The sequence below is a fragment of the Euleptes europaea genome, chromosome 10, assembly GCF_029931775.1.
Source record: "Euleptes europaea isolate rEulEur1 chromosome 10, rEulEur1.hap1, whole genome shotgun sequence".
NCBI lineage: Eukaryota > Metazoa > Chordata > Lepidosauria > Squamata > Sphaerodactylidae > Euleptes > Euleptes europaea.
The window spans coordinates 66,470,518-66,492,889 of NC_079321.1; the positions used below are offsets into that span (position 1 = coordinate 66,470,518).

The following is a 22,372-nucleotide window of genomic DNA, read 5'->3' on the forward strand; positions in this document are numbered from 1 at the left end:
TCATAGATAAAATTATCTGAAGCAATTCTAAAACAAACGGATCCACTAGTAAGATGAATAAAGGATAGGATCATGAAGATGCAATGAAGTTCATGAACAAATATTCCCACAGGTATGGTTATTGAGTCAACTCTGTAAGCACATATTCAATCAACAGAGTAGAATAATCATTCAATTAAAGGACACAGAAGAACACATTGTTGCAACTTTTTTACTTCAGTAGCAACAAAGGGTCCAAAGTATAGTTAATTTGCATTAAATAGCTAGTGAGTACTTTCCTGCTCTTCAGCCATCTACAATCAGTTTGAACATATTATATTAAGGAGCTATTCTTAATCTACCTTTACTCATGTACTCCGTGACTATGTAGATGGGTTCTTCAGACACCACAGCATAAAGCTGGACAAGTTTGTCATGCTTCAGCTTTTTCATAATCTGAGCTTCCTCAAGGAATGATTCTGGAGACATTGTACCAGGCTTCAATGTCTTTATTGCCACCTTAGTATTTCCATTCCAAGTACCTACAACAGAAACCACAGATACAGTCAGATGAAACACCCATGAACAATACTTGCACCCTGTAAATATGAAAGTACCAGAGTAGTAAAGAGCAGTAAACGAGACATTAAGTGGGTGCTACTGATGCTGAACAATTTTAGTTACTCTCTTTAAACAGATTCATAGACTTTGGTGGCTATAGTGTTGATTACACATGTAGCAGAATAGCTTCAAGCCCTCAGCTGTGAAGTTCACTCATGACCATGAGCAAGTCACTGTATCTCATCCTAATCAACCTACGGTAATATGGTTGTTGTATGGCTAAAACACAGCCCTGTGCTTCTTGGAGAAAGGGAGTAATACAAATGGAACGAACAAATCAAACAACAAGTCTTAAACTGCAGTACAATATATTTTGAAACTGTTAAAACGTTCCTTGTATGCAAAATATGGGGTTGGATCCAGATTAAATTGGCAATTCCTACCAATTCCCCTTCCCTGCTGCAGACTTCCCTTGCATTATTCCTCAGGGGTCCCCTATCACCCAGGAGCAGCATTTGGTGGAGATCAGTGGGTTGCAGTGAGAGGGTGGAGGCAGGAAAGTTTCATGCTAACACTGGAAAAAAAGGACTCCATTACTTTGCAAAATTGAGATCCTCATGATTCCTAGGAGTGGACTGGATCCAATGGATATAGTTCACTTTTAGCAACTCTTTCCTCCAGAAGCTTCCTGAAAAGTACAACTGCTCTCACAAGACTGAAAGGGAACGATTCCTAAACCTCTTTGTACTCTATGGCACATTGTTCTGGCGGACCCTGGAATGTCAGCAGCAGCTTTCAGAGGTTATGAAGATTACAGGGGAAGACAATAAAATTGCTTCTGTGAACTCACTGGATCCATACCAATGTATGTATTGCTGCAAAGCATATTTATATGCCATTATTACTAACAGAGCATCCAGTTTCTGAGGAAGTTATCAGCTCAGCTCTAATTTTACTAAGTTATGTTGATTGATGTTTCAGTGCTAAAATTAGTCAGAAGAGACTATGGCTTGGATCCTAGGAACTATTTTCACTCATGCTATACAGCCTCTTCATCTAGCACTTCTATTTGTACAAGAGTTAATTGAAAACCACTAATCTTGCAGAAGCCACAGCCCTCAATTTGCAAGATCTGAGTAAGACTGTCAAAGATAGGACATTTTGGAGGACATTGATTCATAGGGTCACCATGAGTCGGAAGCGACTTGACAGCACTTAACTCACACAATCTTGCAGAAACGTAAGTGATCATGCAAGAGGAAGTGAACTCTGTGGTAGAGGTTGTCTAAAGTGCATGAAACATGTTCATAGGATCCAAGCCTATGTACAATGTTCTTTGAGAAAGGAAATATAGAGAAAACATATGCTGTCCAAGTCCAAGTCTGCACTGATCCAGCACCTGAGTGTGTGGTAATGTGTGTGTGTGTGTTAAGTGCCGTCAAGTCGCTTCTGACTCATGGTGGCCCTATGAATCAATGTCCTCCAAAATTCACAGAACTACCGTATATGTGCTGCAGCTCAATAATTTGTTGCTATGTGTGATCTATTTATAACCCACAATGTTTTCTACCTAAGCTAGAAGGTAGAAAGGGGGGGGGATATGTTTTGTAAAATAAAATCAAATACAAATATCCTGGATCATGGATTCTTGGTAACCTTGGTAACTGGGGCAAGTTTTGTATAACCCTGTGGTCCATTTACTTAGTTCCATAAAATGTAATGGAAATCACAGGAGCCAGACCTTAACTGCCCAGTCCCACCCTTTCTCAGACTAACTAGTGTGATGAAACTTAGGAACTCACCTATGTCATTGCTCTTGCTTTAATCATAAATATATATATTGTACAGCTAACTACACTGATAGAATAATGGGTTGGATCTAAAAGGCGCAAATGGAAGGAATTTCATCTGGGAGGGGAATCAATGATTTCTGTGGATTTTCCATTCAAGCTGCAGCCCCCCTTGCTGCAAGCTATGACCTTTAGAAGCAGCTTTTTGAGTGATGCGGGGGGATTCCCGTGGGAAAGATCAGTTCCTTGAATCCAACCCCACATTTTGCAAAACCAGAGAAGTGTTTGCGGTGCAGCACTGATGCAGAACATATGGCTTAACCCAAGGAGTTCTGGACTTGTCTTGCGCTGCAAATCAACAGACCCGTCCATTATTGATGGACCATACCAGAAATGGTAGCTGAATCTGGCCGCATCACATTAGTAGGGTTCATTTAGGTTTAAATTTGTGATGTTGAGTTTTCATGACCTTTGCAATTATTAATCCCAAAGAAAACAGTTTTCACTGCCTTACCACACCACACTTCAGCGAAACAGCCCTGACCCAGCTTCTTTTCCAGAAACAATGACTCCCGTGCCACTTCCCATGCATCCTTAGCCAATCCGACAGTTTGTGGAGTGTAATTCGATGCAATCACAGTTAAGTTAAAACATAAACCATCAGCTTTGTCTACAGAGAAGGAAATTAATAAATGAAATACTTATAATCTAGGTAGCTATGCATGCACTATGAAAGATGGAAGATGGTATGCCCTTCAGTGCCCGTGCTTAGTTAATCTCTAGATCGCATGCCCACATCAAACCTTTGTGTAGCTGATTAGAATATGTGAAGCCTGATTTGCTAAGCTGAAATTAGCTTGTCAAACCTGACACCTACAGACAAGGACATATAGTATCAGGTTCCTTTTTAAAACCATATAAATTACTCAGTGCTTCGAATAAAAGGTTTTTAATGTCAGGAGCATGTTATACTAAGTCACTGAAGACATCTGCTTTTTGATATTGTTGGTTATGATTCATTTTGCTTCCACATTCCATCTTCCATTCTTGTGTCCCTAGGTGACAGCCTATATAAAAAATAGTAATATTAGCTCTGCATACCCATCCATACTTCCCCAAACTGCCCATTTCCCAGTCTCTTGATCAACTGTAGTGATTCTCGTGGAATTTCCCAGACATCTTTGGTTTTGACAGACAGATCAGTAAGCCTTGGCATCCCTTTATGACAAGGGACTACTAAGCGGCAGCAAAGACCTGCAGCTCTCTCTGATGAAGCAGAAGTGAAGCCAAGGGGAAAGAAAAGAGTAACAAACATGAAAAACACAGCAAGCAAGAAAACAGTGCTAGTAAACAAGTCTCATCTGTTAGTATAGTAACATTCAAAATAAAAGCTTGAGGATAAACAAACTGCACACTTAAAACATTCAGTTGAAAATATACAGAAGTATTTTAAACACTACTGGGAACAGTGATTGTCTGAGGATGTCATATAAGTGCAGAGAAGGCAGAAGGGTCTGTCAACCATAGTTGAACTCACCAGCTCTTATCAAAGTTGTATGTGGCAGAAGGGCCTATAGAAGGAAGGCTAGAAGCAGCAGCAGTTCAGGAAAGGAAGATAGAGGGGCCCTAAGGAGGCAACAGTCCAAGCAGGAACCTAGATAAAAAGTGGTGGTGGAGGGAGTCATGCAGAGATATAAAGGGAACAGGGGAATGCCAGAAGGAGGAGTCAGAGGAGCAATGTGTATAGCCAGAAAGAGTGAAGACGAGAGGAAGATATAAGTTCAAATATAGCAGTGGCCAATGAAGTGGGGTAGAAAGCAAAAAACAGATGCTGCAGAGAACTAACTGAGAGGGAAGAGAACTCTGTATGCTTGCTGATTTAGAGTGGGGTGGATGCTACCCTATCCTGCCAAACTGAGCAAAGTTTGAAGCCTCCCTCCAGCCTAAGGAAGCCTTCCTGCAACTTGTGGCTCTTCCATTGGAGGACAGCTTCCTGGAGGATGGTTGGATCCACTCCATTAAGTGCGTTCTCTACAAACATATGCACAAAGCAGCATGTAGTAAAACCAAAGAACGCAAAAAAATACATTGCAAAACCAGTAAAACCAATAATATCAATAAATGGTAGAACAACATAGCAGCATAAGGGACAGTAAATTATTCAACAAGGGTTCCTTAAAACAGTAAGACTGCAGAGGCAGTTAAGGCAGGGAGTGACTCATGCAAACACCATACAGATGCCCCGCTGATAAATGGCTGGCAGTGATGTCTCTCTGGAAATGGGATAATGTAGTCACTGGCCAATAGCCACACATGTCCCTGCTGGCCATTTACTAGCAGTGTACCTGCACTATGCTGTGAAAACTGCACCTGCTTTGGCTGCCTCTAACAGATGGTAGCTGATAAGGATGCAGGGCTCTCTCCTTCTCAGTTGTTGCTCAGCAGCATCCATTTACTGTTTTCCATCCCACTTCACTGGCCACTACTTTTCACATATTGATTTGAAATAACGAGTCAGATCTGTGGCTGCAGACCTATAGTCTGAAAGTCATACAGAAACAAATGCCTCTTTAGCAACAGATTTTCCTACCAGCTGTAAAATCTGCCATGGATTAGCATTCTGGCACTGTTCCAATAGAACAACCAAAGCAAGAAATGAGAAATTATTAAGAAGCACAATGTGGACTAAGTAGAGTTCAGAAACAAGTAAGAGTTCTTAGTTTCGCAATACAATAGAGAATTATATACAATATTAATGTTATAAAATAGGTGAGGCATAAATTACAAGTAGTCTAAGTAGCATAGCCTTAGGCCAAGTAGAAATAAAAGATAAGAATTTACAGTTTGTTTGAATAAAAAAAAATCATTCAGCAGTGTTGTACAAAGAAATAAAACACTGCAGGAACAATCCCAAATTGATAACGTTTACTAAGAATTTTTTTAAATACTGAACATTCTTGGTTGTAGACATGATACCCTAGAATAAGCATTTAATTTTTTTTAACATTTAACATTTCTTGAAACGAAAAACAGAAGATCCTTTTAGAACTCTCTCTCTCTCTCTGTGTGTGTATTCAAAAGATGCATTTCTGCTGATTTCATAGCTAGGAGTGCTACAAAGCAAATCTTACATGATTGCTCTCAAGTAAAAGCACATGTTAACTACCTAGGAAAAAAAAGATATATTTCTATCAATTTTACCAGCTAACCCCCCCTCCCCAACCTTATAAATTGATGTATTAAAACTGGGTCTTAATGTGAGTCTAAACAAGTAACAGAAATTTGTTGTGGGAGTAAGGAAGAAATCAGCCTGATTAATGGAATTAATTAATTCTCCGTATCAATCACAATCATAATACATTTATACATTTCTAAGCAATGAACAAGGACTGTATTTAACATGCTTATATATTTATCCTAATACTACATAATTAGCTGATAACACAGCATTTCCATTCATTTAAAAAGACAGGTTTGGCAAAAAATGGATTTTACTAAAACATGTATGCATTAGAAGCTCTGGAAATCCTGTACATCATCTTCATTGCAATTCAAGGGAGAATCTTTTAATATATTACTAGTCTTCCTGGATCATTTGGTAGAAGCAGGAAGCAGTAGGTAAAAACAAAGGCTGTCAAGTTTCACACATTTGTGCTTTGTATGGGATGATGTGACTCATTTGTACACTATCTTTGCCGTATCACACACTGAACACAAGTAAGTGTATTCTGCTCTAATGCTGATCTTGCTTTGGGTGAAAGGGAAGGGGCAAGTGAAAGGAGGGAAACGCTGGCTGGAGTGTCCCGTTCATTGCTAACAGTGGCCAAATCAAAGCTGACAAGAGCGGCTTCTCATCCACTTCTACATTCCATTATCTTTGAACTACTGTTGCTGTGAGCAGCAGCAATGCCAGGAGAGGTGAAGGTAATTATATGCACCCTTTCCCCGTTCATGAACGTGGGAGTAGCACTGGAGATTCTTTTGGAGGAGAGGAGGTATAAAAAGGCACGCTCAGAGAGCTGCCACAGCCACCTGAATGGTAGGTAGAAAGCTTTGCTCCCATTAGGTCAATCTTCTTATAATCAATGGTAATGGAGGTTTCACTCCCTGGGAATGCCTTTCTATGAGTAACAGTGGAAACACTGTAGGTTTTCTGTCCTAGCCACATTGAACATGAGCCAGAGTGTGTCCATGCAAGACCATACATGCAAACATGTTTGAAGTTCATTTTTAAAATGAGGTGGAAATGCCCTCCTCCTTTTTCATATATGTACGTGGTGATCCTGCTAAGCATAAAGACAAACAATAAACATTTCTTTAAATATATTTGGAGCAGGATACTGGCCAGAGAGGCCGTTGGGCCTTTAGATGACAAAAGAATAAAAGGATTAAAGAACTAAAGGAAGATGTGGAGGTGGCAGAGAAGCTAAATGAATTCTTCACATCTCTGTTCACTGTGGAAAGTGTGGTTGCCAACTCTGGGAAAGGAAACTCCTGAAGGTTTGAGGATGGATAGGGTTGCCAGGTCCCTCTTTGCTATCGGCGGGAGGTTTTTGGGGTGAAGCCTGAGGAGGGCGGGGTTTGGGAGGTGAGGGACTTAAATGCCATAGAGTTCAATTGCCAAAGCGGCCATTTTCTCCAGGGGAACTGATCTCTATCGGCTGGAGAACAGTTGTAATAGCAGGAGATCTGCTATTACCTGGAGATTGGCAACCCTAAGGATGGAGCCTCAGCGCGGTATATTACCACAGAGTCCATCTACTAAAACAGCCATTTTCTCCAGGGGAGCTCATCTGTGTAGTCTGGAGAGGAGCTATAATTTCAGATCTTTAGCACTCACCTGGAGATTGACCACCCTATCTGGAAACAATTTTTGCAGGCACTACAAGACTACAAGCATCTGAAAACAGCCTCTGTATCTTTCATCAAAATAAGAGCAGTGGCTACTCCTTCAAATAATAAAATTTTTAATGGAAAAGTGAGCGACTCAACAAGGTATTTAAAAGGCCAAAATCAAGATGATGTTGTGGATATTTATAATGTGCTGTTTCCAGAATTCATAAAAAGTTAACAGGTGCTGCACAGGGTTCTTATTTGTATGGAGGGTACAACAGGAGGAGAAAGGGCTTAACCTTCACGCAGTTTTGCAAACAAAACTGGCCTTTTCCTCTGGTGCCATTTGCAGCTGTGGAAAGGAAAAAGGGTTTGCAGAATGTATTTCTTTCCCTTCCTAGCTTGTATAAATCTTAACATTTAAAAGACTTTTTATACTTTGATTACTACTGTTTTTATGACTTTCTGTATTGTTCCTAATAGATTGGTTCCAACATTTTTGTGTTGCTGATGGTAGTTTTCCTGTGTCGCAAGGAGTGTTGACAGAGCAAGGCTCCCTGTGCCGGTGGAATACTCTCCTTGCATCACAGGAAATCTCCACCAGTAGCCAAACAGGATTGCTGGAACTAACACATTCTAAAACTTCTCACAACTCCCAGCCACAGGAGAGCATTTATGCTCGCCAGACTGAATGTCCTTCCAACAGCTTAATTGAACAGCCAATTTAATAAAATCCCATTTTCAGATAGGCTTTGCTCTTGTGCATCAGGAGCAATTGAGTCAATAGACAATCTTTTGTTATTCTGTGATCTGTGGGCTATACCCAGGGCCACCTGGACCACAACGATCTTATTAAAATACCATCTCCCTGCTGAATCCTGGGTGGCCTCATATCTGATGAGTGATGTTGATCCAGGAATAACTAAATTTGTCGCGAAATATTTGGTAATAGTAATTTCTCTAAAGGAACGACAAGATTAAAACCATTGTGACCAACGTCATGTTTACAACTGTAGTTGCTGTTATATCTGTTGCATCTGTACAGTGACATGAGTACTATTGCAGTCCCTGCTGTGTCTGTAGAGTAATTGAACTTCGGTCAAATGATCTTGATTTTAATGTTTAAGCATCTTAAGAATCCTAAGTTACTCTTGTTTATTTTAAATTTGTATACTATAGTATTTTAACTTATATTAACTTATGTATTTGTGCATAAGACTTTTGGTCAAAGGAGCCTGAAATAAAAGGAAAGGAACTAACACATTGTTTTCAGTACTGTTTATCATTCTTTTGGGTTTTACTATATTTAAAAATTCTTCCTTTATATATTATTCATTTTAATGGATCAACATATCAGGTACTGTGTATATTTTATTGTTTACAGATTTTATTGTTTACATGAATAAATTGGAAGGGCCAACAAACTCAGTGAAGGATATTAAACTCCTTAATATTTTCTTCTTAAAGAGTTGCACAGAAAATGTTTTGTATCTTAAAGAAAGTGAGAATATATCAAATACATATTTGCAAAGTTACCTGAATAGTGCTGAACAAGTTGCTGAAGTGTTTCAAATTGTGCCCTAGTTGTAATGTAATATCCACCATTGTCAAGTTTACGAATTTTATAATGTTTCACATGATCTCCTTTCATGTCATCCCAGTCGCGAATAGATAATGAATAGGCACCTATTAAACAAGAAGCATAAAAGCTAAACATAACTAAAATATATAATTAGCATCAATTAAAACACTTAATAACATATTCTAGTCCAAATGAAAACAGAGTTGTACAATGTAATTATGAAAAGCATAATTTAAGACATGGTTATGAAAATAACTTCTCCATAAAGGCAATAATCACTGTATTTAACAGTAAAGTAGTATCACAGTTCTTGTACGGTGCACCTTTGTGGGTTGAAGCTTGTGGAGAATCTACTGATTCTCTTTTGAACTATTTTCTCCGTAAAATTACTGGGGCTCCTAATTGTGTGCCAAACTGGGCCTCAGCTCCCTTGAAGCTCGGACATGGGCTGCAGCCTTTAGATTCTGGGTTAAAGTTTATTTCTCCACAGAATTGAATGGATACTTACATCTACTTCAAGCTGATTCCTATCAGAGCTCATGGAGTAAGCTGGTTGAACGCCATATCCAGTTTTGAGGAATTCCTCTTTCTGACCTAAAAGATCATAGGCCATCGGCAGCTCTTTCTTCAATCCTGAGCTGCTTGCAAAAACTGGATTTTAGAAGTACTACAATAAGAGCATGTAAAGTATGTTCACCTTTATACCTAGATTTAAATCTGCCGCAATCTCTTCCAACGTATTTCAACTTCCTGACAGTCCCATGATACAGACTAGGCTAGGCTAAATGCCATTCCATCAGGGGAGCGAATGGGTCATTTAAATAGGGTTCCATACTCTAAACGAGTATGTCAGTGGGTTCTGGCCACATAGATATTCTTCAGCATTCTTTATTTAGTTGTGCCCTGCTCAATGAGGCTAGAAACCGATGGATAAAACATTTTATCCAGGACCCTGTGTGCTAATTGGATAATCTGAGGGTCCTTTTAGCAGGGGAGGATTTTAATGCTACATTGGCAGTTACCAACTTTCTCTCCCAGTCAATAGAAATTAAAAAATAATATTTTTTATTGGTTTTCTAGATATTTATATACAAATATCAAAATACATCCTTTTTCTTTAGTTTCAATCTCAGTGTTACACTGTTCAAGGCAAAACTGGCTACATGAGCAGTATCATTAAAGTAAGTTAGAAAATCCCTTCTCCTTTACATCATGCTCCTTCAGGGCTGCAGCAAGAGGTATAAAACTGAACACGCACCCAGGACTTTAGGAACAGTGATTTCAAAGAGCTCTGAAAAAACTAGGTATGGTTTTAAATCTAAAGAGAGAAACAAACTCAAGAGGAGCAAGAGATTCTGAAAGCACACGCACAATCTATTTCAATCAGCAGCAAAAAATAGGAGACATCTAAAGAACCCAATATTGCTGCACAAAAAACACTCTGATGAACTGAGACCTAAATGTATAGGACATGATAGGAGGGACATATAATCAAGCGTGGTGTAGTGGTTAAGGTGTCGGACTAGGACATGGGAAACCCATGGAAGTTTGCTGGGTGACCTTGGGCCAGTCACACACTCTCAGCCCTGACCCCGGCTAGTATTTGGATGGGAGACCTCAAAGGAATACCAGGGTCCTGATGCGGAGAAAAGCAATGGCAAATCACCTCTGAACATCTCTTGCCTTGAAAACCCTATGGAGTCACCATAAGTCAGCTGTGACTTGATGGCAAAAATTTAAAAGCTAAAAAAAAGTAGTTCAAACTTGTAAAAATGGTATCAGAAAGGCTAAAGCCCTGAAAGAGCTGAGGCTTGCAAGGGAAGCTAAAGACAACAGTAAGGGCTTCTTGTTAAGTGCAAAGCAAGAAGAACAAGGAAGGGGTAGGCGTGTTGCTTTGGGGAAAGTGGTAAAATCTTCACCAGTAATAGAGACAAGGCAAACCAATTAACTCTTTTGTCTTGGTTTCTCCTATACGGGGAATTATGCCCAACCTGAGAAAAGCAGAACATACAATATGAGGAGTGACTTGAAGTCAAGCACCAGGAGACAGAAAACATCTAGTTATATGACATGAGTTCATGTCTCCAGGACAAGATGAACTGCATTCCAGGGTACTGAAGCAGCTTGCAGATGTTATTTTGGAAACTCCAGTTCTAATCTTTGAGAATTCTTGGGAAAATGAGTGAGGTCATGGAAGACTGGAGACAAGAAAATGTTGCCCCAGTCTTTGAAAAAAGGGAAACTACAGACTGGTCAGCTTGATGCTGACGCCTTGTAAAATTATAGAGCAGATTATTATTAAGTGGTCTGTCTGTGAGCATCTAGAGAAGAAAGTGTTGATTATTAGGAGACAGAATGGGTTTATTCAGAGTAAGTTTTATGCCAGAAAAATCTTATTTCCTTGTATGATAAAGTAACTTGGTAGTTTCAAATGCAGTTGTGGGAGTGCAGTCAACATAGCATATCTTGATTTCAGCAAAGTATTTGACAAAGTTTCCCATGGTATCCTTGTGAACAAGTTGGTAAACGTGGGCTGGATGATTCTATTTTAGGTGAAATCATATCTGGTTGGGCAACTGTACCAGACTGTTCAGTAATTGCTCTGTATCAAGCTGGTGCCAGGCCTCAGGGGGAGTACTGCAGGGGGGGAGGCCCTGTGCCGCTCTACTTTTTTATAAATTACTTTGACGAGGGCATAGTGGAGATGCTTATCAAATCATCAAATGACCCAAAGCTGAAAGGAATAGCTAATACCAAAGGAGACAGGGCTGGGATTTAAAATGATACTGACAGACTAGAAATATTGGGTCAAGACAAACACAGTGAATTTCAACAGGGAGAAATGTAAACTCTTGCATTTAGATACAAAGAATAAAAGGCACGAGTACAGGATGGGGAAACAGACTGACTTGGGAGGTGGTGGACTCTCCTTCACTAACAGTACAATCCTATTCAGCGTTTACTCCAGTTTAAACCCATTGATTTTAATGGTCTTAGACTGGAGTAACTCTGCATAGGATGACACTGTAAATGTCTTTAAACAGAGGCTCGATGACCATCTGTTTCAGATGCTCTAGTTGCATATTCCTGAATTGAGCAGGGTAAGGAACTAGATTACCCCCCAACAGCCTTCCAACTCTATGATTATAAAATAGGAACTTTGCTTGGCTGAAAATTGATTGGTGCAACTTTCAGTAGTTGAAGGTCAAAGATAGCACTATAGAGACAACGGTGGATAAAATCAGCTGTAAATAGCAATTTTATCATGTGCAAAGTTTTAAAAATCAAGAGTAATCCTCACCTGCTTGACAGTTTATGGGCCATTTAAACCTCATTATCAGGTAAAGCTTCCTCACTACTCAAGCAAAATTGTCTTGATAAGAAATCAGAATGCAAGAGTTACACATTTGATTTGACCCCTGCTTCATTTTCAACCTTCCCCTTCCTGAGCACAACAGAACTGTATGCACTTGCAGCAAAGTTTTGACTAGTCAACTCTGAACTTTGCATTTTTTTCTACTCAAAAGTTTAAGTTAGGAATCATACCCTCTGCAGAAGTTATGATTTGGATCTGGTTCAGCAACATGTTGGATTCATTTTCGGTACTTGCAAGTTCCATGAAAAAAAATTGTAATCAATGTCTGATCAGGAAGCATTTGGAGCAATTGGAACACCGGCCATATTACCTTTGGTGGTTTCACTCTCTCGAATCAGGAAGGTCCCTCGTGGGTTGCCAAATGATAGCAGCTGTCTCTCAGCATCCTTTCGTCCAAGCTTGCCAAAGTACCACCTATACAAAACCAGAATTGGCCAAAAGAACATTTTAAGTTGATAGCCTCTAAAAAATCAGAATGCAAGGGTGAAATTGAGTAGTAGTAGTTAATATGTACAGTTTTGTAAACAGATTTTTAAAAAGGTAATTAATAAGCGTTTATGCAAGTTTAATGTGCTGAAAATACAATAGAAAGTAAGTGTTGCAGAAAATAAGTGGTATAGACCTATTTTTACTCTTAAAAAGGTAAAAGGTAAAGGTCCCCTGTGCAAGCACCGGGTCATTCCTGACCCATGGGGTTTACTAGACAGACTTTGTTTATGGGGTGGTTTGCCAGTGCCTTCCCCAGTCATCTTCCCTTTACCCCCAGCAAGCTGGGTACTCAACTGACCGACCTCGGAAGGATGGAAGGCTGAGTCAACCTTAAGCCGGCTACCTGAAACCTACTTCTGTTGGGATCGAACTCAGGTCATGAGCAGAGCCTGGACTGCAGTACTGCAGCTTAACACTCTGCGCCATGGGGCTCTGTCTTGTCATTTAGCCTGTGCAAAATCAGGGCAGCCTCTATTCTATACTGATGAACCAGCTCTAACATAAAGGAAATCTATATCAGGAAATGTTGAGCCTATTTTCTTCTTCTGAGGCAAAATAGGCATTGAGCCTTTCTGCTTTCTCTCTGTACTCTGTCAGAGTTTCTCCATTTTCACCCAACCATGGGCCTATGGCTTCTTTCCCCTTGCGTCTGCTCCTCACATATCTGAAGTAGCTTTTCTTGTTGTGGCGAGCCTCCCTGGCCAGCATCAGCTCACTGTGAGCTTTGGCCTCTCTGATGGCTGACCTACAGTGCCTAGCAACCCGCAGACACTTTTCTTTAGAGGTATGTCCTTGCCTCCATTTCTTGAACAATTCCTTTTTCTCCCCTAGCTCATCATGGAGTTCTCTGTTCATCCACATTGGCTTCTTGAATCCTCTACCATGTTTCCTTCTTGTTGGAATAATGAGGGCTTGAGTTTGCAAGAGCTTTTATTTCAGGAGAGCCCTCCCTTCACTTGCTCCTTTCCCTTCCATCAGTCTTGCCCATGGAATGATCCTCATCATGCCTCTGAGTTTATTAAAATCTGCCCTACCAAAATCTAACAGACACATGTGGCTACGAATTTCCTTGGTCCCCCACAGCAAAAGGAATTCTAGGAGGACATGGTCACTTCCCCCTAAGGTCCACACCACCTCCATCCCATCTACCATGTCTTGCCTGTTGGTCAATATTAAGTCAAGCATGGCTGAGCCCCTCGTAGCTACCTCCACCATTTGATGAAGGATGTTGTTGGCGAGGCAGGTGAAGAACTTGCTTGACTGTGGATGCTTTCCAGAGTTTGTCTCCCAGCACACATCAGGGAAGTTGAACTCACCCATAACTATCAGGTCTTGTTGTTTGGATACCCTGTCAGCTGCTCAAGGAGGGCAACATCCACCTTCTTACCCTGGTCAGGAGGTCTGTAGCAGACTCCATCCACAATACTGATTGTCCTTCCTTCCCTTATCCTCACCCAGACACTTTCCACTGGGCTGTCACCCTCCTCCTCCAATATTTCTTTTTTTTATAAAGAATTTTTATTATTTTCTCATTTAATACATCATACATATAACACTACTCAATTATAGAGATTTATAAACGCAAATTAAAAAACCTAATAAAATTTCTAATACAAATAAAAGACTTCCCCTTCACTTTCTTCCGTCTAAAATAAATTGTAAATACTTTTGCTAACACTATAATCCTCGTCTCTATAAGAAAATCATCCTTTTCTTATTTTGTCTAATGCAAATCTTATGGTATCCTAATTAGCCATTATGCAAAATATATACATGGGATTAAATCAAAATTTATCCTTTAGATTGATCCTTCAAAAAATAATTTTCACAATAAGCTCTCCACGCCTCCTTTCCCCTTAAAAGAACAGTTATTTTATGTATACAGTTTCCAACAAAGTTCGCCCATCCCTTTTAAGCATATTAATATTCTAAAAAATCAATATCAATTATAATTCTCTTTCCCTTTAAACCAGTCCATGTAACCCATTCCCTTCAATCATATCACCAAGAAAGACCCAACTCTTTTATATTAGTTTCTTTGCTCGGAATTTCCAGCATCTCCTTGGTGACTCCAATAGCAACAGACGTAAGAAATCATCCTTGGAGGTCATTACTGAAGTCTCCTCTGCATACAGATGGTCTTCATAGTAAATCCAGGTTGTAGTCTGTTCCATCCCACGTTCAAGTAAAGGAATCTTGTCAGCTCCAATTTTCTTGCTTATTAAGTCCTCCAAGGCTATGTTAAAGATTTCCTCAGGCAGGTTAAAAAGACACAAATCAAAATCCTTCACTGTCAAATCCATTGTTGGTATCAGAATTCTCTCACTTTGCTTATTGAGATTTCCCATTACATCTGAGTATTTCCTCTGTCATTCTTCTTTCTTGTCATCTAGTGGCAGTTCAGTGGAGCCTTCGAAATCTTCCTCATTTATTTTTTGGTTAATCGACTGGATATCAACATTCATAGTAACAGCCATCCATTCCATCTGCTTTGCCATCTGCTCCTGTTTTTTTAACATTTGTTCATACCATCTAGCAGATGCCTCATGCTGCAGGACAAACAAATCGTGGATTTTTTCCATTTTTACTCTCTTCACCGATTTACTTCTCCAGTATGTGGATAGACTATTAGCTTGTACCAAGCATAATCGCTATGTATTTCTTTTAGAAATCCTCAATAAACAGTTGAAAATAAGTTTTTTGAAGTTTGAAGTACCATCGAGGTTTTTTTGGCCACTCTAGGTTGACAGCCACAGGAAACAGGAAGTCAGCCGAAAATAATGCAGGCGCAGACCTTTTGTCTTCCCCTTTTTGTAGTTCTTAGTAGTAAACCCTTTATGTGGTGCACTGGGGGAGCTTCCGGTCTGGGGTGAATTTGAACTTCCTTCTCCAGAGTCGGCAAAGATTTCAGTTTTGAGTACGTGGCAGGCTGATCTTTCTAACCCAGAAAGGTATTGTGACCAAGGGGGAGGGTGGGTTTTATGCTCCTTTCCCCTCAAACATCACAGAATCCAATTGGTATTTGTAACGTCCATCAAAGTCAGTTGTTTAGTCTACCCAGAGATCGGCTTGATAACGTCTTTACTGCTTTATCAGATGTCTTATCTCAGCCAAACAATGTTTATTTAATGGGGAGGGAGAGTGCGGAGTTCCCAGTTATTTTATAGCCAGGGTGCTCGTCTATCCCGGTAATGTTTGCTCGGTAAGATCAAAAGTATTTTTTGTACTCACTTAGACTTCTGAGAGTGAGGTATTTTCCTTAAATAGTTCATAGGATGGTTATAGGTGCTGGAGGTCCAAGCTGGTAGCCAAGAAAACGCCCAAGGCTATGTTTTCTCCCCTCAATGCCGAGCAGGACAGCATCCACACCTTCGGGGGACTTAAAAAAGCTCCCTCGGAGAGTATGGGAGTCACACTGCTATCTTCAGGCTGCAGAGGAATTCCTGCATCCTAGACCACTGTTTAGGGCCGGGTTGGTGTGCTATTTGCACTCCAATTTAAAGCGTATCTTGGATTCTCCTGGGAACTCTCCCTGGAGACTGTTGCCGGGACCAGCTCAGGCACCGGAAGTCCTCCAATATTTCTTGACAAGCAAACCCTCTCCTCTCATACAATGCCACTCCGCCACCTCTTTGACCTTTTCCGTTTTTCTTGAACAACTCATATCCATCCACTACTACATTCATGGGAATCATCCCACCAAATCTCTGTAATGCCTACTAAATCATATCCCTTTGACTGCATTAGAAACTCAAGCTCTTCCTTATTGCCCAAGCTTTGGGCATTGGTACATAGACACCTGAAGCCCTGCGCCTTCATCTCCTTTAGACATGTCCCTCCCAGGTGGGCCTCTGCTGTTTGCTCTCCTTCATTTAAATCCCTACATTGGTTGTCTCCTTCCCCTTGTGGTATTAGTTTAAAGCCCTCCTAATGATTATCTCCAGATTTTTCCCAAAAACATTCTTCCTCAACCTTAAAGGTGAATTCCATCGTATGCTAGTAGGTCGTCATCCAGAAAACCTAGCCCGTGGTCCCAGAATCCAAATCGCTCCTGCTGGAACCACCAACACAACCAGTGGTTCACCTCCATTATCTTTTGTTCCTGTCACATTCCCCTTCCTCTGACAGGAAGGATTGAAGAGAACACCACCTGTGCCCCCATTCCCTTCAGCTTTCTCCTGAGAGCTTCATAGTCAGTCTTAATGTTTTTGATGGTGTTCTCGGCCATGTAATTGGTTCCCACATGGACCATCACAAATAGGTAATGATCTGTAGGTTTGACCAGTTTTGGTATCTGGTCTACAATATCTTTAATTTTTGCCCATGGCAAGCAACATACTTCTCAGGCCAGGGGGTCAGGAATAGACACATGATGTTCCATACCCCTCAGCAGGGAGTCACCTACAACCAACGCTTTCCTTTTCCTTCCAGTGCCGCTCCTTTGTATCCAGCTGTCCTCCTCCCTCAATCTTCCTTGTGTTTGTGATTCTTCCGCTGGCAGTATTTCCAGCTCTGCCACCACTGCAGGGGCCTGGAATCGATTCCTAATGGCATTGAGTGGCGTCTCGCTCGATGCCTTTGGGGACACCCTCTAGCACTCTGAGGAGTCTCATTAGGGCAGGAAACTACACTGCTGTTTCTTTGAATCGTCTCCCCTTCCCTATGCAGGGCCTCCAGGCTTCTGTTAATAAAATCCTCCCCATCCTTGATGTCTTGGAGAGTAGCAATCTTTTCCTCTAGGCTCTGAACCTTGTCCTCTAAGAGACCTATCAACCTACACTTGTGACAGTTGAAATCCATCTTGTCCTCAGGGAGGAAAACAAACATGCCATACTCCCTGCAGGTGACTGGAAATGGTTCGTGAGCATCCATCATCACCCTTGTAGTGAATTCATGAACTAAACGTAATTGAAAGAAGACACTGTGAAATAAATGCCCCTTGTAAGTGGGACATATTAATAATCTTCCATAGAGAAGCTTTCTTCCAGGATGATTTTAATAGCCAGGATGGGAAAGGATCCAGTTTTCAAGAAGTGCCCTCACAAACCCAAACACTCTGTCAATACCAGGAAGACCTATCCACAAAAACTTTGACAAGAGGTTGCCACCAATATCTTCAGCATATGATCTGCTACTCTCAAACTTGCATCAAATACTAATACCTAATTATTTAATCAGTACAGACAAAAAAAAAAAAGAAACTAATGTGATGTTACATTGTTTGAACATCACCACAACTGCACAATTCCCTTGCATCTTCTTCAAGTACAGAATGAATCAGTGTGACGGACAGGTTAGGTTCCACCTCTCTTTAAGAGCGACCAATGAGTGCTGATGGAATGTTAGAGAGAGAGAGAGAGGTGGAAAACCGCAGTTGGGTGTTGGCAGCGAGACAGGGGAGTGTATTATCTGACTCCGTGAAGCTGCGGCTAAGAGCAGCTTACAGCTAACTGGACAGAAAAGTCATCTTGTAACAAAAGATCCCAAATGCTGGCATAGGAAAACAGTTCAACGGAAAAGAAACATTGTAATCTCTACTTGACTTTCTTCTGTGTTATGTTCAAACCATAAATAAAAGTGAACTCCTTGGCCATTTATGCTTGGTAATTAGCAGCACAAGGAGCCCCGTGGCGCAGAGTGGTAAGCTGCAGTACTGCAGTCCAAGCTCTGCTCACAACCTGAGTTCGATCCTGACGGAAGTTGGTTTCAGGTAGCCGGCTCAAGGCTGACTCAGCCTTCCATCCTTCCGAGGTCGGTAAATGAGTACCCAACTTGCTGGGGGTAAAGGGAAGATGACTGGGGAAGGCACTGGCAAACCACCCTCCAAACAAAGTCTGCCTAGTAAACGTCGGGATGTGACGTCACCCCATGGGTCAGGAATGACCCGGTGCTTGCACAGGGGACCTTTACCTTTTAATTAGCAGCACATTCCAGGCTGAAGTGCCCCGCAGCTTTTTTTGAGTTTTTCATGCTGAACCATCATTCAGGAAGTGACTGCGAAGCCAGTGCATACCTGTTTCACATTTCTTAAGAGCCCCTTTAACATGACCTTTTGTGTTTGCTCTGCCCCCGCCGCGAAGAATCTCCTCAAGGAAGCATGCAAAATTCACAGCCGCGCTTTAGCTATGCAAACAGCAGTTGCTAATGGAAGGAATGAAGGAGCAGGCGAGTGGGCGTGTGTGGAATTTCTCCTTTTGAGTCAGGACTGTGGATAAGCATTTTAAAGGTCGCATTTTAAAAAAGAGCTTTGAGCGAGCATCAAAATTGACCCTGCATAAATGGCCTTTGTTTGTTTAACCCTGTGAGCTGTTTGTCTCAGGGAAAGAAACATGCACAAATTGATATCTCAGTCTTTATATATAATAGGATATGAATAAAAGGTGGCAGTGCGTGAACAGAACAGTGTTGAGTCCCCAAACCCAACAATGCTGTGAAGTGTTTGAGTGAGGGGAGAGTATTAAAGGAGACTGGGCTACCTTGTCTGCTGATGTCTCTGGGAGTGAGAGAGGACCTGAAAGTTGAAATGGTCATGGCTCTCTATGTTTTAGAAGAGACAAGAAGGGTAGCAATGTGTGACAGCCTGACCTACTTGTAACCCTGAACCTGAGAGAGAGAGGTTGTGGAGGGTGGCAGGCACTCTTTGTGAGTGGAGAAGGGGCAGGCGTCACAATCAGCCTTCCATAAAATGAAAAGGACATACTCCTCTGCTTGGATGGAGTCAACTGGGGCCACATAATTACTGGGAATGTAACCCGTTTCTCCTGTAGTCAAGGAACGAGCTTCCCACCAGTCTCCTTCCCTGCAAAAGAGAAGAGAGCATTAGCACGAGACAAAAGTCATCCTTCTCAATTTAAAATTGCTCATAACTTTTAATCACTTCCCATTGCTACAGATTCATTCTGCAGACTATGAGTAGCACCCTGTCACCACATGCAGCTCAGGTGTAATGTATGTTCCACTGATGCAAGAGCCTGCTGTGTTGATGGAGCACACTTTGCATCCACAGAACACATAATGGTAGGATACAACAAAAATAATGCATTTTCTGGGAATTAACAGAACAGAGAAACTCAACCATGATCTAAACCCACAAAAATAATTGTATTAATAGGGTTGGATCTTATAAACTGCAATAACAGATGCTCATGAATACAGATCTTGCCCATGTTCTTTCCCCCCATAACTCCTAGGATCCCTGAAGAGCTGATTCTAAGGGTCAGGGTAGCCTCATATACAAAATGCCCACAAAATATGGAGGGATGGCAAAATTTCCCTGCCTCTCTCTTCTGCCAGCAGAACTACTTGAGGCAGCAGAAGCTCCACTGGTTGAAGAGGAAGACTGAGATAATTTTGCTCAGTTCATCCTCCTCATTATTGTAGCTCATGACAGGTTGTCCTTGAGGTATCTCTAACCCCCAGCATCAGAATCAACCAGGGGTTGCTGGCAAAAAGAGGAGATCAAGGTCTGTAATCCAACAGCACCCTTTATCTGCAGTTTGTAAGAGCCAATCTATATTGTATAAATGTAATATATGTACTAAAGGATAATACTGGGAAACAGTTTAATAATATTGGGAAATAATAATTGGGAAACAGTGAAAGAGGAAATTATTAAAGACCTCCTCGGTCCACTACTGCTTCATCTATCTCTCCTAGTGCCACTGTTTCAACCCATTTTGCCTGCCACATCCACTGCCTGTTCTGGAACATATCCCCAAAAATGTGGGATATCCTCATCATGGATTTCTCACATAATATTTAGTTTAATCCTAATTCAAGCCCATAAAATCAAGAAAGCTACAACACACTCCACTGGGAAGAATGAAACTTAATACCTTTCATAAACTCTGAAAAGCCATTAAAAAGGATTTTTAGAAATTGCCAAGGGCTTTTGACCACTGTGGGATTTTTTGTTCTGTGTTTCTTTAAACAGCAGACCATCACAATGTACCTTAAACTGCTTTTGACATTCACCTCTGTCCTTAATATCACTTCTAGACAGGAAATTCTGTGTGCATTATTAGTAGGTGATAAAAGCACTTGTGTGTATTTCACCACATGATATTCTTATAGAAAATAGCCTTTAGCAGAACAGCCTTAATACCGCACAAAGATCGCTTTGTCATTGCTTTTTGTTTTGCTACCAATGTAGTTTCCAAAAACGCCACTAGATAGAGCTATTTTATCACATCCATAAATATTGTGCCATGGCTATAGGAAATAGAGGGGTTTACAAGTAAGTTAGACAAGCTGTACATTATAGTTATATTTCATATAGTGGGCTCCTCATATTTAGCTTTAATCATGAGCATACACACGCATGACGGGTGCTTTAACCAGCTTTCCCAGACTGGAACCCTTGGAGATATCCTGTGAAATGTCTTAAAGATGTCCATATTGAAAAGACACTTGGAGTGTGACATTAAGAAAGTGAAGTGGCATGGAACTGAAAAATTAAAAAGACTGTACCCTGCATGATATCAAGCTCATACTCATTGAGATCATTTGGCCCTATATAAGCACTAGATGACACATTTACATCATGGCTGTCTAACGGAGAACATCAATAATCTACTTATGCAGTATGGTCAATTACAAAGGCATGTAAAGAGATCTTCTGATTTAAAAAACAACACAACATACATTTTGTGCCATATAGTATCCAACCATTGTTGGAATGTACTTTCTCTACAATATGGGGTGCTTCATTTCCATCTTTTCTAGGAAAATCCATATACAACCATAAAGGGTTGAAGGTTGGCTCCATTTCTGTTTACATTTTGGATATTACTGTGTCCATATTTAATGGCAGAACTGTTGCAAGTCCTACACATGCAACCAACATTCTCTTTCTTATTCTCAGCACAAAGGACACAATGTCAATATGCATACTCCATCAAAATATTCCTGTGTAGTTAGTTCTCATTTTTTCCTACATCTCAAGTTTCTTGCCAGTAAGGATTTTTTTAAAAACTCAGCCACTGATCATATAATTGCAATTGAGAATTTGAAATGAATTTGCTATTCAAGCATTACTTTAAGTCTGCAGCAGCAGTATTTTGAAGCATAAAAAGAAGCGGTTACCGTAAATCTTTTGTTAGTTTTTATTGCTAATTTAAGAGCGTAGAATGATTTTTTAAATAACTGTTTTCACTATTAATGTTGAAACGTCTGAGCTTTCATTTAAATCAAAGATGTTCACCTGTGCAGAATCATTAAATTACTTCCTCTTTTCCATTGTTTCCACACTGCCAAGCATCACAGTGATGGGTTTGTTTTCAGTTTCACACAGTTACAGCAAGAACTCATTTGGCTGTCCATGAAAGATGTGCATAATAGCATAATGCTCTTTCATACATTATACATTTTTAAAGGTAATTTTTAAAAATTGGAAATCAATGGAACGTACCATGTAAATGCTTTGAAACAAGCATTTTACAGACAGTGTTGGTATAAGCCTTGGCTTCTGAAAAGCTGTTTTCTCACTCCTGATTAATTTTGGCTTTCAGATTCAAGGACTGAATCACAATTCCATCTTTAGCATCCATGTTCCAGCCTCTCCATGCAGGGAAGGTGGGTGCATTGGCTTCTCCCATGAAGGCAAGCCAGCAAGCAAAGGATGGCTGATGAATGAGACATAGGCCAGCCTGACTCACTCCTCTTGTTCCCCACTCTCCTCCTCCTCAGCTGACATATTCCAATTGGGTACTCCTTCTAGGTGCATCCAGTTGTGTGTGTTAAGTGCCATCAAGTCACTTCCGA

General features: G+C 40.7%; 1 protein-coding gene across 3 annotated transcripts in view; it reads right to left on the reverse strand.

Annotated features, from left to right (window-relative positions):
- FYN (FYN proto-oncogene, Src family tyrosine kinase) overlaps positions 1 to 22,372 on the reverse strand; it is an 86,252-nt gene that overhangs the window by 19,572 nt on the left and 44,308 nt on the right. The window contains exons 4-8 of one of the 3 annotated variants that reach the window (XM_056856085.1): positions 19,311 to 19,409; positions 12,432 to 12,535; positions 8,700 to 8,849; positions 2,845 to 3,000; positions 342 to 521 (exon numbers count right to left, since the gene is read on the reverse strand). In XM_056856085.1, the coding sequence (XP_056712063.1) occupies positions 342 to 521; positions 2,845 to 3,000; positions 8,700 to 8,849; positions 12,432 to 12,535; positions 19,311 to 19,409 (689 nt within the window). Of the gene's footprint in view, positions 1 to 341; positions 522 to 2,844; positions 3,001 to 3,431; positions 3,597 to 8,699; positions 8,850 to 12,431; positions 12,536 to 19,310; positions 19,410 to 22,372 lie in introns of all 3 variants that reach the window. The other 2 variants (XM_056856084.1, XM_056856086.1) reach the window with 2 other exon arrangements.